At 32.7% G+C, this 13,420-nt stretch overlaps 2 protein-coding genes across 2 annotated transcripts in view; both read left to right on the top strand.

Annotated features, from left to right (window-relative positions):
* LOC108365848 (cytokine receptor-like) overlaps nt 1–4,433 on the top strand; it is a 52,372-nt gene extending 47,939 nt beyond the window's left edge. Inside the window, 7 exon segments of the mRNA XM_017620035.1 lie at nt 664–927; nt 1,025–1,074; nt 1,077–1,487; nt 2,205–2,322; nt 2,387–2,586; nt 3,374–4,376; nt 4,421–4,433. Coding sequence (XP_017475524.1) covers nt 664–927; nt 1,025–1,074; nt 1,077–1,487; nt 2,205–2,322; nt 2,387–2,586; nt 3,374–4,376; nt 4,421–4,433 — 2,059 coding nt within the window.
* Nucleotides 4,432–5,608, top strand: LOC108365849 (uncharacterized). The gene is made up of 2 exons (XM_017620036.1): nt 4,432–4,746; nt 4,829–5,608. Exons 1-2 carry the CDS (start codon nt 4,471–4,473, stop codon nt 4,952–4,954), a joined length of 402 nt encoding a protein of 133 aa, XP_017475525.1. The 5' UTR covers nt 4,432–4,470; the 3' UTR covers nt 4,955–5,608.
* The last annotated feature ends 7,812 nt before the right edge of the window (nt 5,609–13,420 follow it).

The following is a 13,420-nucleotide window of genomic DNA, read 5'->3' as shown; positions in this document are numbered from 1 at the left end:
GTTTATGGTAAAATTTTTAGAAAATGGGCGTGGCACCGCCCACTTATGATCACATATAAGTATATCGGTAACCGTTCTACCAATTTTTACCAAACTCGGTGTGGTTATTGTGCTTGCCACATATAAGCAAAACGTTGAAAATTATTGAAATCGGACTAAAATAACGGCCGCTTTTCATATAACGGTAAATTTCAGAAATGCTTGAAACTTCAATATTTCGAAATTGAAGGACGCTAATTTACTCAAAATTGATACACCCCGGCTTACCATCTAGCGGTAGCTTTCGGAAAGGTGAAAAAATATATATTTAATACTTGCGCCGGGTATTTAATGTTCGGCTCCGTCCGAACTTAGACTTTCTTACTTGTTTCGTTTGTATTTAATGGAACAGTTCTTGATCTTTTTCTAAAAATTTTATTCGAAAAATATGTTAGAGTACTCGTATTATTTCTTTATCTTGAGAAACAACGAAAAACGTTTTGCCGCTCCCTTAAAACCATTGCGCCCGACCGCTTCCCACCAACCCCGAGCTCCGCCACTGGTTCTGTTAACTAAATCTTTTCTACATCAAGAGCATACTCGTATACATAGTAGTTTTACTTTACATACGTACATAACTGAACTATTTACTATTTTTATTTTATTTCTTTTTTGTTTTTGTAGAACATCAAAAACATCTACAGAAACATCAGTAACTTTTTCTTGGTTAGACCAACCTAAACTTTATGAAGTCCGCGCTGTAAATGATGTTGGTGCATCTATAGCTATGAGTACAATTAGTGTTAATGTATCGCAAACATCATACGTACCGAAACGAATCGAACAGTTATTGTATAGTAACGATACACTTGAATTACTATGGATGCATCCTGCTGACTACGATAAAGACCCACCAAGTAATTACACTGTATTTTGGTGTCAACAAAAGTTAGTGTCACTGACAAAGTGTGAGGAAAAAAAAAAAAAAAAAATCTACATACAAAGCCTAATAAATTGTTAATTGCTCACTATTTTTTCCATATAGGGTTCGATGCATTTCGCAGTGGTCAGCAATAATACGACAAAGTTCCATATATCAGTAAGAGAAAAAGAATTCATAATGGCTGTTGCGGCTAATTATCAAAATTCGAGTAGTGGTTTGCATTGGAAAACTTGCTATGATGCAGTATTCGGCAGTTTAGAGACCGTAACGCTCGAAGCTAAAGCTGTATCATCGACAGAAATCGCCTTAAGGTGGCGTTTAGAGGAGACTTGTGTTAATGCTTTTAATGGTTACAATGTAACGTATTGCCCAGTAGAAAGTGAAGGACAGCAGTGTAACGATTCTGAGAACATAACTATTAATTTTGGTGATCCAGGAATTCAAGAAATCACTTTAAAAGGATTGCACACGTATACCTTCTATCGCATCACAATGATCTTATATGCTAAAGACGAACGCAGGGGTCGGCCCAGTGAGTTTATATTTTGCCGTACAATGGATGCAGGTGAGCTTCGGATTAGTACATATATGTATACATAGTATTTTTTCTTCCTAAATTGCGTACACACATATACAGTTGTCCACAAAAGATAGCAGTGCGATATTTTGACCAGTTGTGGCTATAAGTCTTTTGTTTATTTAATGTTTATTTTTTTTTATAAAAGTCTCGCTAGTTATACAACAGACATCATATAAGTAAATATGTAAAATCAGATTTCACACTTTGTACAAAAATAATATAAAAAATCTGCAAATTTTCTCCAAAATTTCAAACTAATTTTTGTAAATTTTTTTTTTTGCTGGCAGTGTCCTCCATATAAATAAAAGAAAATTGTCGAACATACTTTGTATGGAAAAAACTTGAAACACCATAAATTCTCAAAATTTAACGGGATTTTTTAGCGACTTGAAACTTGCACTTTGTTATACTAGAATTAAATGGGCTACAAAACTGCATACCACAATTTATTCTAAAGAATCTGATTAAAAAGTTTAAAATTTTGGTGAAAATTTGCAAAGTTTGGAATCTAAATTTATATGATGTTTGTTGTATAGGCAGCTAGACTTTTATAAAAGATAATAATAAAACATTAAATAAACAAAAGACAAATAGCCAAAACTGGTCAAAATATCGCACTACTATTATTTTGTGGATCACTATATGTACATACATATGTATGTAGATATTTACCTTCATGCATAAATGTTTTCACTATTGCAGCTCCGTATCCACCCACTGGTTTAAGATTTGAAAAAGCTTCCTTAACAAGTAATTCGGTAAATATTTCTTGGGTAGCGCCGAAAGTCACTAATGGGAAAATTACAAAATATACCGTTTGGTAAGTGTGAAATGAAAAATTCGCAACTTTTCATTTATGTAAATTATAATTGCAATTAAATTAGGTATTTAAGGAAAATTAGGGGAAACACTACAAACGACCCAACGCAGACGGATATTCCAATAGGTGACCGAAATGTTACTAAGTTCTCTTATAAGTTGAAAGACCTTAGCAGTTATTCGCCGTATAAAGTGTGGGTAACGGCGTGGACATCAAAGCAATCAAACAGAAGTGAATCGTTGAACATTAATACCTTAATGGGAAGTAAGTGAAATTTCAAACTTTACTAGTGTTAGAGCATTTGCTTGTTTGATTTAGCATCGTTTCCAATGTGGAAAGATGACTCACATTCGGCAGTTAATATACAATTGTCGGTCCTCTGACAATTGAGAGGGCAAAAAAAGAGCGTAAATAAGGTCCTCTCTTTGACAGAAGGTACCAATTTTAGGCCAAAGATTTTTTGCTGGTAAATTCTGGTAAATGTGTCAAACGATCAGCTGTAGTGTGTTTGACAACCAAATTGTAAAGAAAAGAGGAGTGCACTCTGCTAATTAATGTTAAAAGTATTTAATTACTTGTTTATTGTTGATTATAATGAATTTGAAAGAGTTTTCCATTATTTACATGTGTGAGCCGAGTGTGTTTGCATACAAAATAAGCAAAAAGTTTCAAAAAAAAATTTGGAGGTTAGGTGGAAGTTGTCAGAAGTTACCATTTTTTACTAAAAAGCGAACTCGTAATTTTCAGTGTTACTCTCTCGCTCTGAGCGAATTTTTATTTTTTGACAGTTTTACTAGTTTTAGTTGGAGGAGTACGAGATTCTTCGGGTTTAATCTTGCAACTTCTGACAAAGAGAGTACCGATTTTACTCTCCTATTTTTCCCCTTCTTTGCCAGAGAACCGAACACGGAAATAATTTCTGGTAAATTCCTGTAAATTCTTGCATTTTCTTGCGAGTTAGGAAACGGAACTTTTGAATACATATATACACATACATACACATTTTCAAATCTTAATATTTTTTTTTTGTAATTTTTTACTCTTCGACTAGGACCATCGGAACCACTCGATGTGGACCTTGACAGAGATGACGGTTATTATACAGCCAAATGGACAGACCCCGTAATGCCATCAGGGCTTGTAGAGCTATACGAGCTGAAATTCTTTGATGGTGATAAAGTGAAGCTAGCTTATATACAGCGGGGCTCAAAGAAGACACATCGATGTCGCTTTAAATATCCTGGTTGCACGGGTGCATGGCACAAAATGGAGGTGCGCGCTATCAATCTGGTGCCAGAAGATCAATTTGATAATACTACATTTACCGTAGAGCCAAAGACAGTGCAACGAAAACGCCGCCATAGTATGCCTACGATCAGTACCGGAGCAGTATTTCATCAATCACTAACTAATGGTGAGAAAAAGAGCAACATTATAACGCCGTTGCAACAGGATTTTGAATGTGAACTAAAAGATGAAGACATCAAACCGAAAGTTCTTACTATACCTGGCGTAATACCGCTTGAGTCGGCGGCGGCTGGATTATCTCGCAATACATACAAATGTCCGAAGTTTCCCTATGAGATACTGGTGGCTTCATTGATTTTTGTGGGCATGTTTATTGCTACAGTATTTTGGGTAGGCAATGACATTCGACGTCGCGCGAAATGTGCTGTTCTACTTCCTGATCCAATTGTCACACTAATGAGTAAAATACCAGGCAATCTTACTGACAACCAGCCGCCGATGAACGATTCATTCAGCAAATCTAATGATTTTGACTCTTCCAAAAATCCAATTCAAAGTACAAATAAATTTGATTACGATAGCGCGTTAACGCCTAGTAGTAGTGAGAGTGGCGTAGACGGTGTTGGCGCCTGTGATAATGTAAGTAGCAGCAGTAGTCGCGACAATGTCGACGACACGTATTTCGATCGATTTGGGCCAATAGATGCACTAGTTTCATCAGCGAGCAATACCTCACTGAATGAGAGCACTCTTTCCTCGCGTCAACATTCCCCATTGCAACGGAAAAATGCACACAGCGCACCTACGCCAATGAGAAATGATGGTTACAAAGGTGTCAACCAATTAACAGGCAAACCAGTTAGCGATGAGATTAGCGCTTCCAGTTACTCAACATCATATATGCCCCTGCACTCGATTGCGCCAAAGAGTCCATTGAATATAGAGTCGCCGGTTAGTGATAATGGAAATGTTGGAAATTGTATAGCCTCAGCTAAAGAAACTGCAACAACGGTCAGTTTTCCGCCTATGGCAGATGCCGCAATGGCGCTGGGACCAGCAAAATCTGCAATGTTCAACAATTACCTACCACATAATTGCATGCAAGCAAAACCTAATCTCTTAACGAATTTTACGCTTGCAACTGGTGATTATGTGCTACCCGATGCATTGCCTAAGGTAGTTGTAAATAATATTCGCATTTAAAATAAAAATAAAAATAAAGTTTTTTCTTTTTCTTTTTACTATTGTACACTATCAGATTGCACCAGCACAGGAAGATAATGAAAAAGCTCAAACATCATTACAGCAACAAAAGAATAACCCTATAGTTTCATACGGTTATGTTACATCCGATTTTTGGTCACAACAAAATACATTGAAATGAATCTCAACCAATCGAGCTTTAGGAAAATATTATCGAAGCAATGCTGCCAAGAAGAAGAAGGACAAGATCAGCTACGTTTGACTCATGTAGAGTTCAATAGTAAAAAATAGATGCGTTGATAAGCATGGAAAAAAACAAAAGAGAACATCGATGTACTAAATGTTATTCTTATTTTTTTTTTTTTGAGATAATATTTAAGAGAAAAATATTCACTTTTAATGCATTAGTAAAACTAATGAAGCCAAAGGCTTGCATACGAGTTGAAAATAACTTTAATTCGATGACTTATGCGACTGATTTATTGTTTTTATATAAATTTACTTGATCGGTAACATGTATATGTATAGATGTACATACATACATACTTATGGCAACCATCAATGCAAAAGGTCCTACATTTAAATTTTACGCGAGAAGCTAAGAACGTTTAAAACTTACACAGTAAATATTTGCAGAACTGTTGCTGAACATACTAAGAAAACTCTTTTTTTTTTTATATGGCTTTGAATTTTCTTGGAGCAGTGTAGCTGATAGCCAACTAATGTAAATAATAATAATAAAAGTACGGCCTTATGCATTGATAATTGTTTTAATTTAGGTAACAAGTGTTGAATGTTGTAGGACTTTGAAATCAAGGTATTTGCAATATGAAACCAAAAAACTGGTATACTTATCAAATTAATTACACTGTAGGAATGCTAAAATGACACAAAAAATGTCGAGACACGTAAACTTAATTTTGGTTCGTAGATTACGGATCCGTACACCATTTTTTCTAGATCAGGCCGTTTTTCCAAGATATTTTCATTTTATGTTTGCCTTGCGAATGTAATAAAATTCCTACTTTAAAATGGAAAATGTTACTCATACCTCTTGTACGAGGACGGCCACATACGATATATCGAGCCCTCAACCGCCAAAAAGATGTAAGCAATATTTTTGTTTGTTTATCCATAGATTGTCAACGCTAGGAGCTTGATTTTTTGCAATAGAACAGGCTTTAATACAAATGTAATACAAATTGCATTTTTTTTTATTTTTTTTTTCTTTAAATTTTTTCCTTGTTTGTATTATTTTTTTTTTATAAAAATTACAATACTATATATTGAGAATTGCCTTATCTGGAAAAACGGTATACAGATCCATAACCTATGACCCAATATTAAGTTTACGGGTTTCGGTGTTTTTTATGTAATTTCAAAACATAAAATTTTCCCTACAGTGTTATTTGTAAAATATTTGGATACATTTGTACATATATACATACGTACATATCATTCAATGCAAAATGTCCTATGCCAGTAGATAATTTCAAGAGCTAAAAGCCCTTCCAAAAGGCCTTCTAGAGAGTCGAGAGGCTTTCCACTCTACATTCGTTTCTCCTTTCATTTTTGTATGGATGGCATAAATTGAAGACCTTCTGCTTTCGCTGCCCATAGAAGGGCTTCCAGAAGGGGTTTTGTAAGACTTATTTCAGAACGCCTTTTGGGGAGTTCTTATAAAACTGCTTCATATCAATTTTTTTTTTCAATCTAAAGTACATACATATTTAAATTTATTTGTAATATCCCAGCAAAAAATCGGTAATCGCTTTTAGTGGTAACGTGTTCTAGAAGGCATAGCGTTATAATGCCTTCGATTTTTTCCGCTTCTTTTAGGCATTGCCGGTAATGCAAAGTAGAATGTCCAACAATATTTTATTTATTTCGCTTCTTTGTTTGATTTCGGGGAATGCAAAGTAGAATGTCCTATAATATTTCTTTTTTATTTCGCTTCTTTGCTTCATTTCGGAGAATGCAAAGTAGAATGCTGCATCGTAGTCAGCTGAAAAATAGAATGAATACCCAAAAATTCTTTTTCTACCGTTACTTTCTGTGGAAATTTGTCTCGCATAAAAATCATGTTTTGCTTTGTTCAATTTGCAGCGAAGTTGAAGTCAGTCAATGAAGTGAAGTACAAGAGTGAGGAAGTACAATTTTAAGCTTAGTTAAATATGCATGTATGTACATACCGATTTTTAAGAAAATCTAAATACCTAAATAAATACATATGTATGTATAAAAGCTGATTTATAAAAATTTTAATTAATTTTAATCTTTTAAGACATTTTCTGATTTCAATTTAATATAAATAAGTATGTACTTATCTAGGCATTCTACATTAGTTTCTCTGTAAGGCATTCTTTGTTCGCTTCTCTGGATTCTGTATATCCATGCGTCCTCCCTTCGTTTGAAGGTAATGCTGCGGATAAGGGCTTACCTCCAATGACATGCCCATGTTAAAATAAGGCCTTCTTGAAGCGAAAGGGTAAGCGATTCACATCGCCTAGCTCGTTTCCACTTTCGTTTCTGTGGTAATCGTATTTTTTGCTGGGATGTAATGATATAAATTTACGCATTCGCGTTAATTGCAAATAGAAAAAGACCTTCTAGAGAGCCATGCAGGCAAGCACTTTTTTCAGCCCTTCTTGGGTAGGCCTTCAGAATGGCTAGGCTTTACTTAAGAAGGCCTACCTAAATATCTGCTGGGATTTGTTTAAGATACATACATATGGCGTTGTATTTTTTTAAATACTATGGCTTACAAATTTCGGTATGGACGCGTTTGTATGTAGCTGTGCGGAAATTGAAGGACCTATAGAAATAATAAATATTGCATTTATTGCCTTTTAAATTAATGGTGAGTGACGATATGTATGTATGTATATGTGTATTTGTGTACATTCAATGAGAATTGATTTATTTGTGCAAGTTTCTTGTGCGTGAAAACAAACAATTGAGCGATTCACAACGGTGTCGTAAGTGTCGTATTGTTGTATGTCGTAAGCTTTAAAAGCTTAAATAAATGTTTAGAGAACTTTAAACGTCAGACAACTATTTTTTAGCACTACAAAAAATCATAATATGACTTTGTTGGTACTTTGCGAACTCCCTTAATATATTTCTTAGGCGTTTAAAGTTTACGACATACAACGATACAACACTTACGACACCGTTGTGAATACCCCAAATGTATTTAAGTTCCTTACTGTTTTTGTAATATACTCAAATGCTATTCCAAACATTCACATATACGTATCTTTATACAATGTATATATACTACATACATGTATGTATATACATACTATATTGAAAAGTTCAAATTAAATACATCACATCTATAGTTTACCCTAGTATAATAAATAGTATAAGTTATACATACATATGTACATGCTTTAATTCTTAAACGATATTAACGAATTTACATATTTGGTTTTTGAGCCAGGCTAGCGCTTTTCTTGTTGCACATTTTGTATGGAACCCACACTTGTCAATATGTGGTGCCCTATAATTATGACACGTGGTGTACATATATGGTGATTATCAAAACTTTGCCACACCCACATATTGAAAAGTTTTGGCAATCTTTTTTTTTTGTTTTTTTTTTTTTTTTTGACAGTGTCACTCATTTTTTCCCGTCTGCAGCTCAAAGGAAAAATCTACTACTTTGCCGTTGCTGTAATTTTATTTCTTCAAGAAAATTTACAACAACGCAATGTACTTTTTCAAGCAACAGAAATAATAAAAATATTTATTGTGGTTTTCTTGAGAACTGCAGATGGCCCTTTATACAGTATGTACAAAGATGCATATCCAAAACTTTTCTTAAAAGTTCCGAATAAAAAGCGTGAAAGTTTGATGAAACTTAGTTGATTTTCATCAATTTTTGTAGAGAGTTGTAACTTGTGTGGTTTTTGCTATAGAATGAACTGTATTTTTATAAGAAATAATTAGAATGAAATAATAAAAAAATAAATAGTCAAAACATTTCAATATGTGAGTGTCGTATAGTTATGATAAGCACTTTAAATTTTTTTATGTGCGTCTGAGAAGCCTGTAGCGCGGTATATGGCAAATACGAAAATCTAGAAACATTCAAATGCCAAAATGTTTATGAAATATATTGTCGAGTTTCGGGTATTCCAACATTTTAGAAATATCTTTTGAAAATAAAAAAAGGATTTCCATTATATTGTTAAAATTATAAAATGCAAGCATGCGAAGTGCATCCAAAAATTAGTTACTTTTTTCATTAAAACTAAAAGCCAATTAATAAAAAAAAAAAACTATTATTCATCACACTTTTAATATTTGTAAATACACACGCCTATGAAAAATTAAACAGTACTAGTTGATTCCGAGTTGTATGTATATGTACGAGTATATGCATGTATTCGCACATATCGTTACCTGCAAAAAAGTCGGTAGATTACTCTCTAAAAAATTAAACGAATTTAAAATCAATATTCTTATTAAGTCTCTGCAAAAAATTCCTTGTGGTTTAAAGAACAAAAGGAATGCCGCATTATACTAAAGCCAGCTTCCCGACATAAGCTACTATTCCATACGGACACAGATATGTATTGCAAATTTTACATATATGCTGCTAGTATCAATGAGAAAGAGAGTAAGCTTATTATACGAAAATAGATAAAAATGCAGCAAGCTCAAATGTTTTTAGCCAAATTTGTAAATTTTGAGCATTCATTTTGCTGAAATGAAAATGGGATTATTTTAAAGGTATTTTTATAGCTATGTATATGTACTCACTTTCTTTGGGACAAGGAATGGTGTTTGGAAGATATTCTCTTATTTTAGAGCGCTTCGTAATGCGATTTCATAAAAAAATTTGAGATACCTAACTCATTCTTACCGAGATAATTCTTTTATACTTATGTTTTAAAAGGGTTTTCCTATCCAAAAGTATGCAATTATAAAATTTGCCAAATTGGGGCTATGTACCAAGCAGAAAATAAATTACCAAATGGACAACCTGTGACAACTGTGGGAGTAATCAGCTTTTTTTAAATCTAAATCGCAATCCGCCGCCGCGTTATGGCAAAATTGCAGGAATTAGACGAAACTCCAGCATTAGCTTAGATATAATGCGCGTTCTCTACAAAACTCGACAGCTCTCGCAAAATTTGCCCAAACTGTGTTGTTTCTTGAAAAAGTGTTTACAAAATTTAAGTAACTGTAATCAAGTTTCGGGCAGTGTTGTATGCATTTTAGCTTACTGCTTGAACTTACATACATGTGTACTTAAAAAAAAATTATTTTATAATTCCGTCTAATAATAAGTGATTGCTGTATGAATTACAGTTAGACGAGTAATTTGTTACAAGAAGGGTTTTAAAAATAATAAAAACAAAAAAACTAGTGATATTAAGAACGAAAAATTAAGCCAAAATTTGTCAAACAAATATACTTAAGCTCAAATAAGTCATAAAACTTAATTATTTTGCAAATACAAGCACGCACTCAAAAAAAAAAAATAAAGACAAAAAACGTATGTACACGTACATACATACACATGTTAGTTTATAAGCATTATTATTATACAAAGAATTATATATTGTGGAAAACATTATTTTAAGATCAATATTAAGTGTAAAGAAACCTGTGAATACATATACACATATGTACATACATACTTACATATGTATGTATTTACATACATTCATACATTCATGTCGTTAAAATAGGCCAATAAATTAAGTCTATCCTGTTAAAAGACTAATTAATTTTTATTATACGTAATAAGCTCTTTAATAAAAACTAAGCGGATGCAAATGTTTGTTGTTGCGAAAAACTTTGTTATTTACATAGCTAAATAAAAATATATGTACATATGTATGTACCATATAAAAAATTTGGATTTTTAAAAATTAAGATTTGTGGAATTTATTAAGCAAATGTATGTAGGTTAGAATAATCCTCAAGGAATTTTAATTTGTTTTTTTTTTTTTATGTATGTAATTACTAAGTAACGGTTTCCGCAACATAATTGAATTAATTAAATTTGCCTTAAGTGCATACACGCGTATACATACAAACTTATATGTAATACATACACTCATACATACATAAAAAAATACATACATGAATGCACATACAACATACGTAAATTTTATATTTAACACAAAACCAATGTAGTTATTGTATGAACAAATGAATTTTTTTAATGTTTACAAAGAACTTAAGTACATAAATAGTATCTATAAACTTGTATCCGATGCATAACTTAATTTTAATTACACCATTTGCAATGGAATCCATTTTAATGCCAAAATATGACTATCGCTACCTTAAAGTCTTTCATTCTTCTTCACAGCTTTGCACTTCTAAAAAATTAAAAATTAAAAATTAAAATTAATTTGCATACCATTACATTAAATTAGCACCAGTTTTTGCTAAAAAAAATAGCGTTTAAAAAAGTCAACTAAAGAACTATAAACTTTATTAAGTTTTCCAATTTTAAACCAAAATTAGGTAAGTAGATAGCGCCTTTCTATGTACATAGTACATGCATATGGATATTGGGATAACGAGTATGTATGTATATCGAAAGCTTTTTTTAAAACCAGACTTCAAAGTTGATTCGTCATGAAAATCCAAGAATATTAAATATTCGAAAATTGCACAAGAAATAATATTTTCTACACACCCTGTTCGCTTCATATGAAGATTAATAATAATAATAATAATAATAATAACAATAATAATAATAATATTAATAATAATAATAACAATAATAGATTGGCGCTTACACATACATATGTACATACATATGTTAGTGTTTGGCCAAGCTTCTCTTTCGATTTGTGGCGCGTCACACCAAGGGTAGGGACCTACAGTTTTACGCCGCTTTTATGAGAAGCTGTTTTTCATGGCAGAAATACACGGAAAGTTTGCCATTGCCATGAAGATTAGTCATATTTAAAAAAAAATATTATAAATAGAAGTATAAAGTTACTGTGGATTGTTCGCCGCTCAACTTATATTTATGTGCATATATGTATCTACCCCGCCCATGGTTGGAATCGACCATATTTGATTTGGATAAATTTTTATCTGTCTGACATTCTGAAATTTTCAAGTTTTTTTTTGAAGATACGTCCCGACTTTTGAAAAATATTCAGCGGGATAATTTTCTCAAAATCAGTACTGACCCGCCAAAATCGGTACGAATGGTCACCGTATGTATAGCAGAAGTTTTATGTATAGACGTACATATGTACATAATACATATGCATGTACATACATATATGTATTTGGTATATATTTGGTTTCGAAGACATAAACACATAGTTAATGTGCAGCACTGAATATGAAATTATATTTACTTATGGTAATACCTATTGTACATTTACTTATTTACTTGAGAGAACACTGCAAACAAATAATTTGGCAAACGTGTTATATGTATGTATGGAAATAAATCGAATAAATCAATTATAATTGTTGTAAAAAAGCAGTTTTATTTAATAGCCATTGTTTAAGTCTTTTAACTGTTAAAACTCTTAAGCATCACAATAGATCGAGGTTTTTGTTCTACATATATATCTTAGTCAAAAAAGAACTGAAAGATAACTATGCAAATTAAACGGAACGAAAGACTTAAGACAAGAACTTTTGCTGCACAGAAAACGAAAAATTATTCCATAAATGGACCGTTCACCCTAATGATAAACGATCTGGAAGTTGAAAAGATCCAGTCTGGCTTTGACTTAGAACTAACAATCACAGTTCTCACTGAAACGATTTTTCATCCCGAAACGCAGGAGACCCTCTCATTCTTAAATTAAAGTTCTCAAAACTTTTGTTCTGGTTTTGTTCTCTAGCAGAACGTTCCCCACACTTTTGTTCTTATTTGATCTTCCTTAAAAAGTTCTCGATACTTTCGTTCTCATTGGATCCCTGATAATTATTACACCGTCAATTTATCATTTTAATTATGCAAATTCTTCTACAAATCATGTCTCTGTGTTCAATTATTCTTTAACTTATGTGTACACACGTTGTCACAGGCGAAAATGAAGAAAATTGCAGTAAGCAGCCACCACCAAAATGTAAACAACGAACAAATGTAAACAAACGACTTATGTCAAAATCGCACTCCTTTTTTCCTATATGCGATTATAACGGGCTATTCTTCTTCTCACGTGATCTTGTATTTTTGGTTCATGTGTTAACCTTATTATTCGAAGTTCGAGAGAAAATGTCGTCGTTCTGATCACAGATCGTAAATCAACCATTAATTTACGTTCTCTTCTTTAACCACAGCGCTTATTTCTACATTACCAAACCTAGTCATCTGGTAACGCTAGCGTGGTAATTTCACCACACAGGGGCAAAACGCCGACAGCAGAGAATGCGAAAGGTGATATTGTTTTTGTAACGTTCAGTTTACGAAGAAATTTGGCCGAGTGCGGTCGTTCATAAATGCAAAGTGGTGAATATTCCGCATTTTTTGAATTCTTATCGCGTTTTAGCAAAATTCTGGGTGCAGAATCGACAGTGAAAATTGTGTAACAAAAGGATATCGAAATCCTGATAAAAAAAGCAAATTTCAGTCATAATATTGAGGGAAATTTATGTTTGAACTTTTGCACAACGAATGTGAAGATAAAGTACGCTGTGAAAT

Source organism: Rhagoletis zephyria, unplaced genomic scaffold (genome assembly GCF_001687245.7).
Source record: "Rhagoletis zephyria isolate East Lansing unplaced genomic scaffold, Rhagoletis_zephyria_1.1 Rzeph_scaffold_02019, whole genome shotgun sequence".
Taxonomy (NCBI): Eukaryota; Metazoa; Arthropoda; class Insecta; order Diptera; family Tephritidae; genus Rhagoletis; species Rhagoletis zephyria.
The sequence above is the reverse complement of the archived record's forward strand: the minus strand, read 5'-3'. Positions and strand labels throughout refer to the sequence as shown.

Excerpts from the sequence above, each read along its gene's own strand:
- LOC108365849 (XM_017620036.1), top strand. The coding sequence starts at position 4,471 with ATGCCCCTGCACTCGATTGCGCCAAAGAGTCCATTGAATATAGAGTCG. Across the intron at positions 4,747-4,828 it reads TACCCGATGCATTGCCTAAG|ATTGCACCAGCACAGGAAGA; the intron begins GTAGTTGTAAAT and ends GTACACTATCAG.